The sequence below is a fragment of the Oryzias latipes genome, chromosome 4 (assembly GCF_002234675.1).
Source record: "Oryzias latipes chromosome 4, ASM223467v1".
In the NCBI taxonomy this organism is placed as follows: Eukaryota; Metazoa; Chordata; class Actinopteri; order Beloniformes; family Adrianichthyidae; genus Oryzias; species Oryzias latipes.
This window is the reverse complement of record NC_019862.2, coordinates 3992243-4011407: the sequence shown is the minus strand read 5'-3', so window position 1 is coordinate 4011407 and position 19165 is coordinate 3992243. Positions and strand designations below refer to the sequence as shown.

The 19165-nt window shown below is 42.0% G+C and overlaps 2 protein-coding genes across 3 annotated transcripts; both read left to right on the top strand.

The window, feature by feature from the left end:
* Positions 1-3042: 3042 nt before the first annotated feature.
* LOC105353878 (transcription factor MafA) lies at positions 3043-9694 on the top strand. The gene is made up of 5 exons (XM_023954018.1): positions 3043-3240; positions 4754-5551; positions 5636-5917; positions 6921-7139; positions 8136-9694. Exons 2-5 carry the CDS (start codon positions 4934-4936, stop codon positions 8295-8297), a joined length of 1281 nt encoding a protein of 426 aa, XP_023809786.1. The 5' UTR covers positions 3043-3240; positions 4754-4933; the 3' UTR covers positions 8298-9694.
* Positions 9695-10232: 538 nt separating this feature from the next.
* Positions 10233-18878, top strand: LOC101155178 (GTP-binding protein REM 2). Of its 2 annotated transcripts, none has more exons than XM_011473766.2 (6): positions 10233-10577; positions 10697-10757; positions 11546-11855; positions 11991-12064; positions 14955-15132; positions 18204-18878. In XM_011473766.2, exons 2-6 carry the CDS (start codon positions 10704-10706, stop codon positions 18491-18493), a joined length of 906 nt encoding a protein of 301 aa, XP_011472068.1. In that variant the 5' UTR covers positions 10233-10577; positions 10697-10703; the 3' UTR covers positions 18494-18878. The 2 variants fall into 2 exon arrangements, with proteins under 2 accessions (XP_011472068.1, XP_004067676.1); XM_004067628.4 differs by having other exon boundaries at positions 10265-10612.
* The last annotated feature ends 287 nt before the right edge of the window (positions 18879-19165 follow it).

Genomic DNA, 19165 nt, shown 5'->3' with positions numbered 1-19165 from the left:
TGAGGGGTCTTTTTTCGTAATAAACCTTTGAGATGTGTGTTTCTTTTCTTCCTTTAAATGTTGGAATTTTGCTCAACTAATCCCACTTTTTTTTCAAAATAAAACATTTTTGTTTTTAGTTTTGCACATTTTGTGCATGACTCAGCATGTTTGCTGGCATTAAGGGTTTGTTTACTATATAAATCAGATTTGTGAAGGCGCTATTAACTCACTGATTCCTCAACGAGACACCACTAAGACACATAGAGACTCTGGATTAACAAGTTTAGCTTTTAAGGAGCACTGAGAAATGCTTATTGAGCATTTCTTTGGTTTGTGGATTTAGATGATTCAAGAGTTTTAGAATCCATCCAAATTAGTGTTTTAAACATCTACAAAAAAGATTTTTTACGTATCCATAAAACATGTACAAGCACACACCAAAAAATTAATTTTATTTTCTTTAGAGTTAGACCAGATATGAAAGAAATTCTAAATTAAATAAATTTGACTAGAAATGACTGACAACCCATGAAATGAAATTCCAGTTGTGTATTTCCTAAAAGAAAGCAGGAAGTAAAAGAGACAAAGTAAGAGGCAAAATTTTAAAAATTAACACAATTAAAGAAAACGTTGAACTGGTGCATTTAGCTGCTAAATGTTTTCATTCATTGTGTCATTATCAGCACTTTTTTTGTCAGGATGCAGAACTTCATCAGTTCCTCCAAAAACCTGTTTTCATTGCAGTTTTTTTTAATTTTGTCAATGCATTACTCTATTTTTCATCAAATACATTAGTCTACTTTTGAGTCTAAGTGACTAAACTTGATCTAAGAAACAATAACTTACTAGGTAAGATTTTTTTGAAAAAAATAATTGGAAAAACTTTGAATATTAATAATAGTTCATTTGAATAAAATGTGTCCTATTGGCCAGAGTTTTTTTCATGTTATTAATCTTTATTTGTATTTTTCTCTTCAGATATTATACATTTGTATTTGTCCTTGATCAGATGTACCCAGCACCTAAAGATGCGTGTTATACCTAGAATGCTTCAAAATACAAGGAATATTATTCTGACTGATCACCTCTACTCTATAAGAAAACAGGAGTGATTTCTTAACCACAGCCATGGGTAATTAAATCCACAAATTAGTTTAATCCTTTGAACTGTTGTTGTTGCTGGGATAAACTGGACTAGAAACACTTAAAACGGTGTAAAAGGTTTCTTTTTACCTTGTCTGACAATAATTTTTTGGTAAAACTGAGCTTCATTTTGAAAATCAGTAACCCTGTAACATATTCTACACACAACAAAACTAAACAGCAATATTGAAAACCCATGATTGTTGTCGAGACGGACGTGAAAAGTCACTCACACATTTCAGTTCTGCTTTTATAACAATAAACCTAGATTAGGATCAACCCAATGCCAGCTGAGCTCACGAGGCATCCATCACACCAATAAATGCAACAAATGCATAAAAGTAATAATCATGGAAATACATGCAGAAGCACATATGATACTTTGATCTGGAACTAAACAAAATGCTGCAAGAATTCAGTTTAATTAAAGTAAAGGATTAAAACCTTTTAGTATCAAATTGTGAATCTGGTTTGATTAAAACATGTTGAGAGTGATGCTGAATCTTTAGAAAACCTGCATGGATATCATTTCAGTGTTTTCAGCCTGCTATTTGTCATAGCATCTGATCATTTCACATCATATTTTAAACAGTTTGTTAAATTCTGCAGAGGTCTGGGGCTTACCTTGACAATAATCTCCAGTTTTTTCAGTTTCCACAGTAAATTACAGAGCAGACGTGCCTGCAGGCTTCTCTGCTTCTCATCTTCCTCACTGTTAACCTGCAGAAATAATTCATGACTACAACGCTCAACATTCAACAGTTTACTACACCCCTTGGAAATAAAATAAATAAAAAAAAGATCGTCCGCTCACAGCAAGAACATGACAACGCCTTTGGGAACATGTTCAGGTAAAAGCAATGGGTCCTGCTGCCACAGGAAGGCTTCATTTCTTCATCCAAGACCATTTGAATGTTTCCTGCAAAGTAACCATTAAACAGCAGATTATTTTATTCTGTGTCATGTGAAGAGGAACTAAAAGCAGACTCTGATCTGAAGGTGGAGAGGTGAGGAAGAACGTGATGATTGATGTGAGGTGTGTATCGCAGCCTGTTTGTGAATTACTTTCTGTGTGATGCAATGATCATCAGTCTTTAACAGAGGTTTAGTGATTCATCAACTCAGTCATTTCAAAATTTTAAAAAAATCAATCTTATCTATATTGGAAGATACCATTTGGAACTGTATCTTGGTTTATTTTACTATAAGGTAAAAATGACCATCACAGTGAACAACACACATGTGATGTCATTATAACTGATCAGTCCATCATTCCAGTCCAGTGTGTGGACAGACTTTGAATTTAGAAAGTCATGTGACCATCCAGTGTTCTAGAATGTTCTAAGAATGTTCCCTTTGGATTCTTTGGATGTGGAAAAACAACAGTGGTGAACTTTAGGAAACTAACATGTGAATGGATTTGACATTCATTCTAGTTTACTTGTTTGTTTGGACACAGATTTAATTTCCACTTGATGATCTGGAAGAAATCCAAGAATCTGGAAAGCTTTATTGTTCAGTTGCAGGAATTTCTTTCTGAGTCTCACTGGTGGAAGTTTTGGATAAAGATGTTCTGGATCCATTTTAGATCAGTGAATCGGATCGTTCAAAATGAATAAATATCAACTATGAATCGTGTCGGCAACCACAAAGTATGATTTGAATGGAATCGTTGTTACAATGAATCGTTACAATGAATCAATTATAAATAAAGGAGGAGGTGGGGGCTCTTAGGTGTGAAACAAATCAAAGAAAGAACACCTGGAATAAAAAAGAGAAAAAGAGTGGGGGGGGGGGGGGGGCAGAGGGAGCGAGACATTGCCAGAGAGAGCATACATGAACCACGGATGAGGGGGAGGCAGAGGGAGGAGGAGGAGGGGATTGTTGCAAACAGGGATTTGCAGCAGAGGGGAGAGACAGAAAGGGGGCAGTGGCACTCAGTGACAGAGAGCTGTACACACTGACATGGACACACACACACACAAACACACAACTCTGTGTCTCTTTCCAAACGTGTCAGTCAACCAGTCAGTCGATTATTTTTAGTGTGAGTGTGTGTGTCTGCTGCGGATGTTGAGAAGAGCTGGCAGCCATCCTTCACCCCTGTGACCAACGGTAAGGCCATTTCGTCCAACTCATTTCAGACCTTCCTCTCCGCCTGCTTTCCTCCTGCTTTTCCCCTGTGGCGGGCGGCTGTTTCGGCTGAACGTGGTCCAGAGCCAGGCTGAGGCCTCCATGGAGCTCTGTCACTGTTTGCTTTCTTTTACGACCCATTTTGAGCCATGGGGGGCAAAACTAATGAGCTATGGAGCAGAGGCACCAGTCAAAGGTGGATTTTTAATTAGATGTTCATTTTGATAATAGTTGCAATTAAATCTGAAGCTCTATAATTAGAGTTGACAGGGAAAGCTTAGCTTTCTTTGATGCGGTTACCAGAGTAGAATGATGGGAAATGTCAAACTTTTCATTCAAATTGTGAGGAGATGCTTGTTTGCTTTGTGCAACCCTGTTCCGACATTTGGACATAAAAACAACACAATTATTATGTTGAGAACAGAAAAACTGACTTTGATTTTATTTCTTCTCCATAAAAGTATTTGACTTCATTTTTAGAAAGTCTGTGGCTCTGGATTAAACTCAGAACCTCTTGGTAATTGGATTTGCTCTCTTGAGACTTGAAAATCTTTCTGTCAAAAATGATTAAGCCTTCTCAATATTTCTTCTTCATTTGGATGTGATTCAGTGAGAATCTTCATTGAATGACTGACAGTCTTTTCCTGGATGACAATCCTCTGAAATATTTCTGATGAAAACACGAACAGGGGCCAACGTGTTGCACCATGAGTATGAATATAAGAAAAAATGCCAAAGCGACAAACGTTTTAAAGGTTTTTCAGAGCACGTTCAAGCGTGCTCAAGTCCTGCTCTTGTGAATGTTAAGGGCTGGGGATGGCGTGCTAAAGATTACTGCAGTCACATAAAGTGATCACACTTTAAATCTCATTTATTTGCAACAAAATCAAACATTTTGTTCAAAGAAATGGAGGTAAAATCGTTGCAAATGCAGTTTTTAAGTTGGATAACGGACATATACGCAAACTAATGAAACTGGATTTGACTGATTACGTTTTTGGTAATAAATATTTGAAGTGGCGGCTTACTAATAGTCAATTAAGCTCTAAAATGCTTTGAAATTTCCTGGAATTGGCTTTGTTGGGCCCATTTGGGTGGTCTGTTCATCTGAATGGGTTTAGGGTAACTCGACAGCATGCAGGGCTACCACTTTACCCGTAAAACATTTTATTGTGTTTGTAACAGCTTCACCAGATGCTCATGAAGAGGTTTTGGCCGATTCTTGAGAAAGTGGTGCTACTCCTGATCAAAAGTATTGCTCTGCAGGAACCAGTGGTCAATCAAATCTCTGATTAAGAACTGGCCAAACCTCCTGGCAGTCACAATGCATTGTGGGAAGACTGTTAAGTTCTAGGAAGAAGAAGATTTACTTTGTGTCCCAGAAGTAAGACACACATCTCCCATTGAGATGCCTCAATGGGAGACATCCTTCCTAAGATGTCACATGAGACGTTCCTATTTTAAATAACCATCTTTTTATTTCCTTTCTTCAAAGCAAAACAAACGGTGTGAGGAACGTGAAGAGTTTGAGGAAAACTCATAAACCGTTCGGCTTCCTGGCATCCCTGCTGTTGCTGCCGTCTATGAACCGCTCTGAGGCGGAGGATTGGGCTTTCCAACAATCCTGACACAAGGAGAAACCTTGGTGAAGCTCCCTCCAACAGCACCAGACACCATGTCCTCTCCACCCCTCCCCATGCCTTCTCTGCCCCCCAGCCCCCTTGCCATGGAGTACCTGAACGACTTTGATCTTCTAAAATTTGAGGTGAAATCTGACACTCCTCCACTCCCCCCGTCATGCGCTTATCCCAAAGCTGGCATCAGTCAAGACCCCTCCAGCTCTCCGTACACCAGCCACCCCCCGCAGGACTCCAGCTTGAACTCCAGTCCTTACAACTCGCTGCCACCTTCACCGACGCTCAGCGATGCCCACCCACCACCTTCAGGTTCTTCCTCCCTCTCCTCATCATCCTCCTCCATCTCCTTCCCCCTTTCCATTTCCAACAGCTTCACGTCTGGCATCGGCTCTGGCTCCCAGGGGACTGTGGAGGGAAGTCCAGCTCATGGAGGCCCTCAGGGTCCCACCCCTGCCTCCTTGGAGGACCTGATCTGGTTGGCTGCTCTGCAACAGCAGTTTGGAGGTGAGATGGCAGGCCCCGCCTCTTTGCTCGGAGCCTTGGGAGGGGTGCAAGACAGAGGGGACAGAGAGAGGGGGCCGGTCAACAATTTCCTGGGTTGTGAGGATGCTGTGGAGGCTTTGCTCAACTCTGCTGCTGCAGCGGTCAGCTCACAGGTAACAACTATGCCTGTGACCTCTTTATTTTTACCACATGTCCAAGATTAGCCGTCTCCATCTTCTTCCTGATCTCTTCCACAGTTTCCAGGTCTTTCCCAAAGTTCGAGCTCCAACCTGGGAGACTCCAGCAGCGACAGCGGAGGAGACATCTCCTGCGCCAAGGCAGCAGACATGTGCCATCGCCCGCTTGTTTTTCTGTCATCAGCCCCCCCGTCACTGTCCAACGGCACTCCCATGTCAGCTCCCTTCCCACAGCCCCTCAGCCCCCAGGGCCGCCTTCATCACCACCAGCACCATCATCAGCATCATCCACACCACCCCATGCATGGTAGCCATCACCATCATCACCACCAAGTCAGCCAGGTACACACAAATTCAGAAGTCTGGTGAAAGCTTCCTGATGAGGAAGATGCTCAACAACAAAGAGGATCAGTTCATGCCAGAATAAAATTACATCACACAACCACACTAACTTCCCTTATTCATGTAACGGACCACTTAAAGGGTTATTTTTGTGACTTGTAGAGTTTTAAAACTTTTAGTGGGCAATAGAATCATCTCTAAATCAATGTATTGTTTGTTTTAATGTGGGACGCAGTTCAAAAAACCATGTGGTCTAATCTGTTATTAGCAACAACAAAAAAAGATCCCTTTGTTTTCTTATCATTGATCACCTGAATTTTGTTTCAGCTATGAAAAACAAATTAACTTGTGCTTTTGCTTTCAAGTAGATGCTAAGTTAAGGTCATTTTGGAGCCAAAGTGGTTTGATGCGTAATTGCATCAATAGGTGTCAAGGGGTTACACGTCAGATTGAAAAATAATAGTTTTAGGCATACTTTCCTGCAAATGTCTATGTAATCTATTCTAAAAGACTTCCTATTGATGTTAGTCTTGAGCTTTAAGGAATCTTTCTTTTCTTTCTGCACTAAATCCAACAACTCATTCTTGTCCTCGTAGATCGATGCAGTTTAATCAGTAAACAAACTTTGTGTTCCGGCTGATTAACTGGATGAATCTTTATGTAGAGCACAGTGTGAGCTTACCATAATATCTGCTATTATTGCTGTGCGTAATCCTGATAACTGTCACCCACACTTAGTCAGATTACATGACAGATTATGGACATGTGGCGCTGAAATGTGCCCCCTGATTGACAGACCTGCACACAGCACGCGCCTGCGCACTCAACTTGACTCATCATCCATACACTTGTCACTTCCCCGTTTTATAAAGGAGCGCACCTGGACAGAATCAAACTCCCACTCCTCCACCAAATGCGCACACTTCATGTCACTTCCGCGCGTGTCTGTGCCAATTAACGGTGAGAAAGGCATCTCCTCCTTGTGTTCCCTCCATCTGCTCAGCAAAGTGGAGTGAATGAGCGTTTCTCTGACGAGCAGCTGGTGAGCCTGTCAGTGCGGGAGCTGAACCGACACCTGCGCGGCGTCAGCAAGGATGAAGTGGTGCGCCTGAAGCAGAAACGGCGCACGCTCAAGAACCGCGGGTACGCGCAGTCGTGCCGCTACAAGCGCCTGCAGCACCGCCACGCTCTGGAATCGGAGAAGCACGTGCTCACACAACAGGTGAACAACCCCTGATCTCACACACTGTTTCGTGTAAAGTCATGATCTGAAATAAATTGCTCACAACTCCGCATACAAAAGACAAATCAAAGTGCCAGATCTTAGCACCGGATTTCTGTACATCAGTCTGGCATGTCCAAAGTCCGACCCCTGGCCCGAATGTGGCCCGGCTGACATTTCTGTCGGCCACAGGCTCTTGTCATAAAAAATTAACCTAATGGCCCAAAGCCCTTTCTTTAGCCTGTGTAGGATTTTTCATTGTGATTGGCTAAATTTAGTTGTAGGCTGTTGTAAAGGTTTGGCAACAACCTGTTGCTTTGACCTTTACAGCCTACAGGGACAAACCAGAAGAACATCATTTATTATTTTCTTTGATCAAAAACACTTTGGTTTGTAAGTCTGAGTAAGATTTTAATAATGAAGATTTATAATGAATAATGTATAACATTTCATGTCAACCCAGACAAACATTTTCTTCATTTTAGTTCTGGACTTCAAATCAGAAATTCACAATAATTTTGGTTAAAATGTATTTAAATGAAAAATATCCCATTGGAAAGATTTCTTTTCATTAAATATCTCTATTATAATGCTATTATAAGGGTTCGGAGAATGCAGGCCGAATGGTTGGCCCTCACATTTTCACCTTTTGTAAAACTGACCCTCTTTGCCCAAAGTCTGCCCCCCCCCCCCCCCCCCCCCCCCCATCGTGGGTTTTTCATATCTTCTCCTGATTATCTGAACACCTGCAAAAAAACAAGATCCATTTTTTTTTTTCAGAAGAGGGAAATGTTGACAAGTAGAGGTCAATCCAGTTCAGACAGAGTTGCAACTCAAGAATTAAAATTTAAAAAGTAATTGATGACCAGGATCTTGGGCCCGTTTTTCTTCTAGACCCCTAATAGTTTTCTTTTGTATTTTGGAGTGTGCCAAATAACTCCTATAGAAAATTGAGGATTCAAGTGTGTGTTTTTGTTCCTTGGGTCTTTATTTCAGCTTGAGCAACTACAGTGTGAGCTGACCCGAGTGCTGAGGGAGAGAGACGCCTACAAGGCTCGGTACGAGAAGCTCCTCAGCACCAACCCTGGAGCCGGTGGAGATGCTCCTCCAACACGCACAGGCAACCCAGCCTCCCCACCACCTGACTACTTCCTCTGAGTTCAGCTCAGGAGGACGACCAGCCTAAATGGAGCATCAGCTGTCGAGTAATCAGACTTTCAGAGGAGTATAGTATTTGTGTGGGCCGTGTGAGCGTGAGAGAGAAAAGGCAGGCTTTGGCAGATAGTGTGTGGGGCTGCACAACAGCAAAAATCTCCCTGTGAGTGACTGACTTTTGTTTGAAGGGGTGTCACTCGGGCCTCGGCCGCTTTATGGACTTAGATTTCCTTCACTGTGAATGCACAGCTCTCCAGCGCAGAGCTCCTCAGTGCAGCATTTGACAAATGTAACTTTGAGAATGCACCGGAATCGCTTCATTATGCAAAAAGAGAGAAAAAAAACACAGATGAGTATGATATCTATGCAAAAGTACACTTTATCTGCTCTCCAAATGAGTGGTTGAAGCTCGCTGTAGTTAATTATTTTCATTTTTATGTGCTGCTAAAGCTGCAGAGGTCTGAGTAGTGCAGTGGTGATACACATGGAGTGGTATGGGCCTGGATGGAAGTGTCCACAGTATGCAGTTGAATATCCGCCAGCTAATATTTCACAGTTGCCTACCAAAGTGTTTAAGCTCACCAAGACTTCTTATTCTTTGTAAGATGAATAATCATAGATGAAAGAATGTAAAAGAATACCTTTCATGGGAATTTTCCAGTGATTGTGCTAAACGAATAGTGGAAATATAGCTCTTGGGTTTCAGCAAAGAAAAGTTCTTTTTGTTAGTTGAAGACTTTATTAGCCATTACAGTGACAGGGTGTAGGTTTGTCATTTTGCTCTGAAAAAACATGTTTTTGTGGGACTCTTGACTCAGACGGGGGCCGATGGTGAGCTTGATGACAACAAATGATAAAGACAGAAGAAAACATAAAGGTGTGGCATGATTTGTGTGGTTTTGTCTAGTTCTCCGGCCTAAATACCATATTTATGGGGGAGTCAAACAGCTCAGACGTTTGTGAACAATCACTATATTCAACGTGGCACTAGAGAGCTGGTGACTATGGAATACTGATGACTCATTTAAGGTGCAGGGATAAACAGAAATGCAAAAAAAAAAAAAGATTTTCATGGAGACTCTTTCTTAAATGTCCCATGGAACGTTTGCCAGGTTTTGTGCATTAGAGCTATTTATTTTGTTTGGGTGTAGGTTCCAATAAGTTGTTCTTTTATTTATTCACTTATTTATGATGTATTTACCGTTTATTTATGTACGGATTCTAATTATTTAACTGGTTTTATTCCATTAGCATGTATTTTTACTTTCCTACAGTTTATTCTTTTATTCAGTTGTAATTAGAATTAACAGAACAAAAAATGGCCATTATCCTGGTTTTCTGCTCTTGTTGTAGTGTGGTTTTATATGCCTATGAAATAAACAAAGTTCTTTAACATCCTTTACAGTGTGTCGGCTGCGTTTTGTGCGTCCTGCGTGGCTTTTGACCTCCTCCGTTCCCCTATCGGAGCATCTCCCACGTTCAGCGCCATGCGGGCCTTTTCTCTGTGCCCGGCTCCATGCCTGTCTTTATCCCTCAGCCTCCATATAGTGAGGCTGTGACCCTGGTTGTGTGCTGTTTGGGATGACCTCATCTCCAGCTCTGCCTCCCTCTCTTTGGCCTGTACAATAGGACCTGGATTAGGGCTATAATAGCTCACTGCCGGAGTCTATTGTGGCATTGTGTGGGAGGGGCGCACCACTGCTCATGGTCCTGCTCACATTTTGACAGAAAACACATCCAAATATTGGGTAAGGAGACGGACAGGGGCCGTGAACCCATTCCTAACAAATGCAACAGATGGTAGATGTGGTTCTGGTAGAAATGTTTTTATTCGGTCTCCACTTTTTTAACAGAAATAAATCAAGCATGAGCTCAAATAGAGTACTAGGACAAAAAAGCCCTCAACTCTCTTTGAGGACTCTTGTGTTACACCGCCCCCTAGCGGTGGCGTTCTGTACCGCCTCCCATCTTTTGTGGCACGGAGCATCTTTGCAGAAAACTGCAGGCTGCCTGCATTTATCCGCTCTGCTTTGATCGCAGCGATGTCACGCTTTCACAGATGATGGGGGGGGCATTTTATCTCATATTACTGTCAGTCAGTGTAATGACTGACAGACTCGTGCGCAGAACTGGACCCTAACATGAGTAGCAGGAGAGAGGGAGATACGTTAACTGAGGAAGAGGAGGAGGAGGAGGAGAGAGAGAGAGAGCACCGGGGAGAAAGCCAAAGAGACATAAGGAGAGAAGGAGCTTCCTTTGCAGTTGCATCCAGACACCTGACAGGTGAGAGCTCAGAACTGCATACCCTGGCTCATCAAGTGAGTAGGGTGGGGGTTCAGAGGGGTGGCTCTGTTCTCTTTGTGCCTCTTTGTGTGGATTCCTCACAGATTGATTGATTTCAGTTTGCAGATGCCGACAGATGTGCCCGAACACAGACTCAGCGCCGAGGAGACTGCACACAAGGTAAGGGACGTGAAGCGTGATGAGAGGCTACGATTTGTCACGTTTTCTTGCGAGTCGAGTGAGAGTGGATGTTGTGGGTGGGCAGTGCTGCACGATGTGGGTGTCCTGCATAAAAAATTACTAGATGTGAAGTTTGCAAGCGTGGACTCTCGAATCCCCCTTAGAATGGCAATGCTGGCTCATCTACTGAAATATGAGTCCAAAACGCTAATTTATACATTGTTTGGCCATTTATTAGGCACTAAGCATGTTAAAGGTTCCATGTTTTTTCTTCTTCTTGTATGTTTTTTTTCCCAGCTTTTTGGAAATTTTTACCCAACTTAAGCAATATAAACAAGTTGGGTTAGGTAAAAAGTTAAGTTCTTTAAGCCTAGGTTGAGTAAAAATTCCCAAAAAAGCTAAAAAATAAAAATAAAAAAAATAAAAAACACACAAGAAGAAACAGAGACCCATTAATATGCTTTAAAACAATTCCTTAACCCAATAAAGTTTTTTTCCCCACAATTTTCCAAGTTTCCATTATTTCCATTATTGCGCAAACCAAATTCACTGTCTATAAAATTCTTGGACTCATATAGAGAAGAAATTCTAACTGGATCAAATGTTTTATTATATAGTTATCTCTCAATAATATTTTTAGGGATTCATGTTATCATGTTAAAGTTTGTGACAGGAGATGTTTTATATGTCATATGTAAGCAAAGCAAAAATGGAAGGTGGCCAACAAGTCTTCAAATTCAAAAAAGGTTTCAGATTGATCATTTGTTCAATTGCGTCTCTCCTACCAGTGTGACAGTATGACTCTGTCCAGCACCCCGACCGTCCGCAGAGGAAGCACTCCTCTGCCGCTGAAGCACCAGCTCCGGCGAGAAGAAGCCGTCCACGAGGATGTAGAATGGACCTCAGGTGCAGCTGGACCCTCAGCTTCTCCAAACAGCTTCAACTCTGCCTTGGATGACATTCCAACTGTGGCTCTGGAGGGCCGGCCTGATGGGCCGCTAAGGATTGCCTTGCTGGGGCAGAATGGCGTGGGGAAGTCTTCTCTGGCCATCGCCCTCGCCGGTGACCTGGACCGAACTGCTTCTGTTGATTCTGAGGGTACACAGTTTTGTGTTTTGACAGGGTCAATGCAGCAGGAAGGCAGCCTTTGCTTTGTCATTACTGTGCCAGCAGCAGGTAGTAAATAAGCAAAAGCTCTCATCAGAGACCTAACCGTTCCTGTCCTTGTCCCAGGGGAGGGTTATGTGCGCACAGTCACAGTGGATGATGAGGAGAGCACCATCATTATCTATGACAACTGGAGACAGGTGAGCTGAACAACACCTCCCCGCGCTTTCCTTCACAGCTCCTCCTCTGCCGCTGCACACAGTTTGCTCTGCGGCCTTGACTCGTCAGCTCTGGTAGATGCTTTTCTTCTTATTGACTGAGCTATTGCATGAACAAAATCAAGCTCAAAGTGTTCCTTTTCAGTATGGATTTGTCCCACTTGACCTGGTTTGGTTTTATTTAAAGAGTTTAGCGAGCTGTCAAGGACAGCGTTCATTCATTCACAGAATGGCCACATGAATCGTGACAACTCCTGGATTTGTAGCTCAGAGTGTAGAGAAAACACAGGAATAACATTCATTATTCTATATAATCAAGATGATGTGTAAATAAATATACTCTCCTTGTCACTAAAGGAAAGCCATAACATGTAGTAATTAAAAAATAAATAAATCAACTTAGAGGTTCCAAAATTCTTCAAAATATAATTAACAAATGTTAAAACAAAATGTACAATGAATATATGAAAAGTGAACTAAATTTGATATGAAGCCAAGGAAGGAGAAATTTGATATGAATTCATAAAATCAGGACTAAAGTGAATTACATTAAGTTCTTCTTCCAGGTGCAGGAAAAACTCATCGGGAATGGAGTTTGAAGAAGGATCCGAGTAAAGAGGCTAGCATCAAAAAATCTGTTTAATTACAAACCTTTCAGCACGTCGCCACAACAGACCAGCTTTCACCGATCCGCACACTTGGTTTTGGCAGAAATGTTTACTTCCTGACACAACCCGGTTTTATCCAGGCCCAGGGAAACCCAGAGCCGGGGCAGCACATGGCTCATAGTTAGGCAGTAGCATGAAAGGTCTTTTGCCCAATGACCCACACTGGATGAAGCTCATGGCGCTCCCTGGAGACTGAACCCTGGTTACCCATGCGCCAATCCTAGATGCAGCCAGCTAAGTCATCCAGCCGCTGATTTAATTAGACAATTTCAAAAAGCAAAAAAGTAAAATATGAACTTAACAGGAGAAATGGGAAACGTGAAGCAAAAGATGCTAAAAGGGATGAAGAAAAGCAAGGACTTGGATGTGGGGGAAAAACTGTGCTCTTGAATATACGGAAGGGTGATTACCGGAAATACAAACAGCTGAGTCAGCGGAAACTCCAACATGGTGACTTGGAGAAGACGGTGCTGGACTTAAAAGATGACTGAAGAGATGAAAAAAAATTCATGACAGCTAAAATTAAAATGATCTCCACATTGCCAGGATCATGAAAAACCTCAGACCTGAACAGTATTTTATGTGGAGTTTGTTTGATGTTCAACCTTATCTGCATTGTAGTTTAATGGTTTCTTAGGTTTGTTAGCTTTTGGGTTTGTTTCTTCCTCCTTCCTCTGTTTCTTGTCACTAGATTTGATTAACAGCATAACCCAGTTTCTGTCTCCAGACTGGGCTGAATGGAATGAGTCATGCAGGCGGCAGAAATAAGGCTTTGAAGTTAAGGTTTTAAGATCCCTGTGTTCAAATTCTAGATTTTTAGAGACGTTAACAGCATTTACTCAAAGCATAGCTTTATCACTTCATCAAATTCACTCAAACATTGAAAAGAAGAAGATTGTTTTGTTCTGCATTGTGGAATAAGGTCAGATTTGAAACAGAACCGGCAAAAAATACTTTATTTAAACCTGAAATATTATTCATAAAAGTATCTGAAAACTACATTCGGTGAGATGAATGTTTGTCATTGCTGTCCACTTGTTGATACGTCAAACAAAGATCCATGTTTGGCAGTTGTACTTCAACTGAATTGGTGTTTGCTGGTTCAACCCTCAAATGCGAAGGACAGAGTGGTTTTCTGGTGAATAGGAGGTTTCTCTTCTGTCTGTCAGCTCAGGTTTGCGTTAAGAAATTTGCTCAAAAAAGCTTTTACTGTAGTATTTTTTTATAAGTATTAATTTAGTATTTATTTTCTGCATTCTGAGTACATTTTTAAAGCAGGAGTCATCGTTACAAGTGAAGTCGTTTGTCAAGTGAAATGAATATCTTTGACCAAAACGTGGCCCAGTTTTTGAGAAAGACGTATAGTTTCTGCTGTAGCAGAATCCTGGGTCAGGTCTGGAGAGTGTCTGTAATAACAGTTACAGCATAATGGGTCCTTTGGGACACAAACTGCTCATCTTGTTTTTCTGAAGCCCGTATACAAATCGGCCACATCTGCATGGAAAGCTCCCTCTCAGGCTGTTTTCTAGTTTTCCCAGTATTCCCCGAAGAGAAACCGAGAGGTGACTGAAGCCGCCCACCGAGTGGGCGGGCATTACTGTTTCTGACTGAAGTGGGTATGCGGCGCCTCATGTCTCATGTTTGTGTTTTTTCCTGAATGAGACTCTTTGTCCGTGCTGTTTTTGACGCTTCCTTGGCTCTGCAATGAGTTCTGTTGTGTAATTCCAGCACTGTTGGTCATTACGGTGAGAAGCTTGCTCCTGGTGTGATCAATAATGAATATAATCAGAATGAAATTACAAGTCAATGAACCATGGCAGCACATGCCGAAGAGACACAGAACTGTGAAGGATTTTTACGTTTCGGTTATTTTTAGTCTTAGTCTGCTGTGTGGGGAGGGTTTGTCACAAGGAACAAAATCCAAAATAGTGTTGTTTTATTTACCAGAATATCCACATTCTTGACTCTTCCTTAGCAGGTTCTCTGATAGTATTCTGAGGTTTCTCAGTGGGTAATTGGGGATTAAAGTGACAGGATGTCTTTTTCCAGAGGATTCTCACATTATTAGGCTCCAACCTTGAAGGATTTCTGCTAAAAAAAAGAAGAGAGAACTGCATGTGTTTGCATATTTTGCTGCTGTGCAGGAGGCTTCTTCCTGCCATAATTCCTCCTGCTCTGACTTTCTGCGTCTGCTCATTTGTCAGGACCTGTCAGCCCTGCAGTGTGAGGTATGTGTCCTGGTGTTTTCGGTGACTGACAGGCGCAGTTTCCACCGAACCGCTCAACTCCGTCTCCTCCTGAGAGAGACCCAACCCCACACTCCCATAATCCTCGTTGGCAATAAAAGTGACCTTGTCCGCACACGTGAGGTCACCTGTCAAGGTAAGCGGCGCTCCGCCCCTTTCCTTTCTAGCCTAATTTGTTGTTTGTCTTCCTTTACTGCTGGAGTTGGTCTTTCCAGCCAGTGTTGACAGTAAACATTAGCGTAACTGTAAATGTCCTGCCTCATCTCTGCGTGGGAGAATGAAGGGTGCTGTGACTGCAGCCACTGCCGACTCACATTCATTCATGCAGTTCTACATCCACACTGTGCTGTTCTCCAGAGTGCACTAATGTGAACAGATCAGATAAGACATTCCACATTACAGCAATCAGCAACAAGAATCATCAAGCATCGGATTTTGACTTAAAGCAGGGGTTCTCAAGGTGTGGCCCGGGGAGCCACTGGCGGCCCTCGGGAAGATTTTTTGTGGCCCTCAATAAAAGAGAGACAGAGCAGGTTCCTTTGAGGAAAAACTTTGTGTTGGCGAGGAGAAAAGTGGACAAATGCTTACTTTGTGGTACCTCAAGGGCTGGATAAAGTCCCGTGCCTTATTTGCAAGCAGGTAAATGCAATGCTCAAAGAATTCAATATAAATCGTCACTATGTTACAAATCATAAAAACTATGACAAATTTAGCGGCAAGGAGCGCAACAATAAGCTCCATTAACACCAACAAGGCTAAGCTGCACAGCAGATAATGTTTACAAAAATGGGAAAACCAGTGAAGCTGTGACAGAAGCTTGTAGCTACGTTGTGGCTTTGGAAACGGCCCGGTGTAGCAAACCCTCAAGTGACGGGGAGTTTGTAACAAGAATGTATGCTGAAAGTAGCTGACATTGTCAAGTGATACTAATACAAGATGAGTAGAAGATTTGGGCAGCAACCTCCAACCACAACTGGGCAAACATCTGGAGGGTCTGGTTAACTGTACAAATGACACTTGGTCTTTAAAGTTATTTAACCCTTGGGCTATCTTAGATGACCCCACCCTTACATTGACGTGTTCTCCTACCATGACAAAGGTGGATAAAGGTGGAAAGATTTCATGTAATCCATGGACACCAGTGAAGATCACAAATCATTGAAGAAAAAAGGTTCAGAGCACTGTCTAGTGGGTCTAGATGACCCAACTCCCAATGGTAAAGTGCCTAGGGTAGCACAAGGGTTACAAGTGACTGCTCTACTTTTGGTTCCACAGTTAGGGAAATTAATAGAAATATTGATCTGCTGATTACAGAACATTTGACTGCCAAGTGTTTCCTCTGTATACAAAAACAAAAAAGAAGATCTACTTTGTCTGAGGCTAAACTGCTTTGGTTCATCTTTGGTCAACATGTCTGTACATCTTTGCTAATAATAGCAGGACAACTTAAAACAATTTCTGGACAATGTTCTTTTATTCTCCACATGGTTTCCTCCCACACAGAGAATGTGCCGCTATACCCATCACAACCCCAGGCTTGGTTTAAAAAGGGTTCCTGACACCCGAAGAACCAACACCTGAGTTTCTCTGTCTTTGATCAAAAGAATCTGATGGCATTAAAACATTCTGCTTTTATTCAAATGACAGACTTCATCTTTTTTCTTTTCTTCCCATTTTTTATGTCAACAGCTGTGTCTGCAATAAATACTGCTGCATTATACTACATCACTGAAAGGGAACTGCACGCATTTCTGCACATTTTACAATTGCAAGCATTTTAAAGTGCTCTTTCTACATGCAGAAGGCTCATCTTTCTTGCAATGGCTTATCTTGCTTCAGGCACTCACTAAAATGTTTTGAGGGATGTCTTCATTTCCTTAATTTCTCATATTCAGCTGGAGCTTGTTGGAAGAGCCACAATCACTGATGTTTATCTTTTCTACAATTGCTTTATCTGTTCCTGACAAGCCCTGCAGCGGATTGAGACGGTTTACAAATTTAATCAAAACACAATATGTGCAAGTGTCTTCAATGTCTTTGTGACAGGAATAACTAAAGTTAGGCTTCAATAAAACAGGTGTACTATCATGGCGCTGATTCTAAAATCAAGTTGTTGTTTTTCTTGTAACCCTTGTGCTATCCTAGGCACTTTAACTTTGGGATTTGGGTCATCTAGACCCACTAGACAGTGCTCTGAACCTTTTTTCTTCGATGATTTGTGATCTTCACTGGTGTCCATGGATTACATGAAATCTTTCCAACTTTATCCACCTTTGTCATGGTAGGGAGAACACGTCAATGTAAGGGTGGGGTCATCTAAGATAGCACAAGGGTTAAAAAGGACACCTGTGATTTCAGCATTCATCTCACTTCCTCTTCTCCAAACGGTCTTCTCTTCCTGCGTACAGTTCATGCCAGCTCAGACGGGGAAATCAAAGACGGTCATGGATCTATTTGTCTGCCAAAGAACTCATCAGAACACAGCAGAGCAGGGAGCTTGGGGCTTGCTATTGTTGGTTATATGTCACAACTACAAACTTTTTCCATCTGTCCGTCTGCTCCCAATTCACATCGATTTGAATAAAGAAATACTCAGAAATGCAATTTTAATCTGAATTTTTTTTATATACTCATTGTCCTCAATCGTCAGAAAAAGGGGAAAAACATTATTTTGGAGTGGGTCTGTAACCCTTGTGCTATCCTAGGCACTTTAACATTGGGAGTTGGGTCATCTAGACCCACTAGACAGTGCTCTGAACCTTTTTTCTTCAGTGATTTGTGATCTTCACTGGTGTCCATGGATTACATGAAATCTTTCCACCTTTATCCACCTTTGTCATGGAAGGGAGAACACGTCAATGTAAGGGGGGGGGGGTCATTTAAGATAGCACAAGGGTTAAATGAAATCTGTTCAATAAAATGGTATTTGTTAAGTCTCTGTGGGTTCCATAAGGTTTAGTGATCTTTTAGTTTCAATAAGACAAATGTATTTTACTTAATTTTTCATCTTCACTTCAAAAATTCCCACTGACACAGTCTGTCATTTATTTCCAGATTGTTGTGTTTTTTAAATGTGTGAGTTTAATCATCCAACAAAGAATTGTTTACATTGTTACACTTTGAATGTATTTTGGCTTGTCAAGATGTTGACAAAAGAACTTTCTTTCTCTTGCTTTTTCATTCCTTCCTTCCTTTGTTCTCCATCAGAGGCCATGTCCAGTGCTGCTCTTTTCAATGGTCTCTATGTGGAGATCTCCGCCTCCCTGGACCACCGCACACTAGAGCTCCTGGAGTGTGCCGTGCGACTAGCAAGAGGCCAGTCCCCGTGGCCCCCGGGTGCCAGTGCAGAAGACATGAGCGGCGGTCAACGAGAGAGCATCACTTCGCGGGCCAAACGTTTCCTGTCCAACCTGATGCCGCGGTACCCGCGGGAGCGAGAAGTGGGAAAGTTCCTGAGACAAAAGTCCAGATCCTGCCATGACCTGGGGGCGTTGTGATCGAGGAAGCAACAGTTTGATAGTTAGCAGAGAAAACTCAAAGTTTGCCATTGGTGAGGAGGAAAGAGTGACACAACACTTAGTGGACAGAGAGAGGTGGATGTGAGTGACAGAGGTGGTGTGAAGGTGCTGGAGTAATAACAGGGTGTCAGTACTCTATGTTGTGAGAGATTGTCATGCACAGTGGAGAGGAGGAAGACGAGCAGTAGAAAAAGTCAGTAATGATATTTCTTTGAATGACAAGACTGCATTTTTGTTACCAGGCCAACCATAGCAGAGTAAGTACTGATTTAGAAAACATGTAAATAAAATAAGCTGTAGAAGTGACATTTAACTGCCACCCTCATAGTTTTGAGAGCTAAATAAATGGCTTTTTGAGTCTCAAGAGACGTGTTGTGTTTGTGTACACATTTTCCTTTTTCTCCTTACCTTAGAGAACTACGCAAATGCTTAAAAGACAAGCAAAGAACAAAATCATGACGGCACAAACTCTCACGTCTTTTACAGGGTCACACTTTAACAGCAATTCCTGTTGTTCTCATGAAATCAAAGTCGGTTAGGTATTCATGACGATGTGAAGCAGAAAGTAGTCAAAGGTCAACCAGAACAGATGGGAATTAAAGAGAACTCTGTGTGGCAATAAGGGAACCAGCAGCAAAGGAAGGACAGATT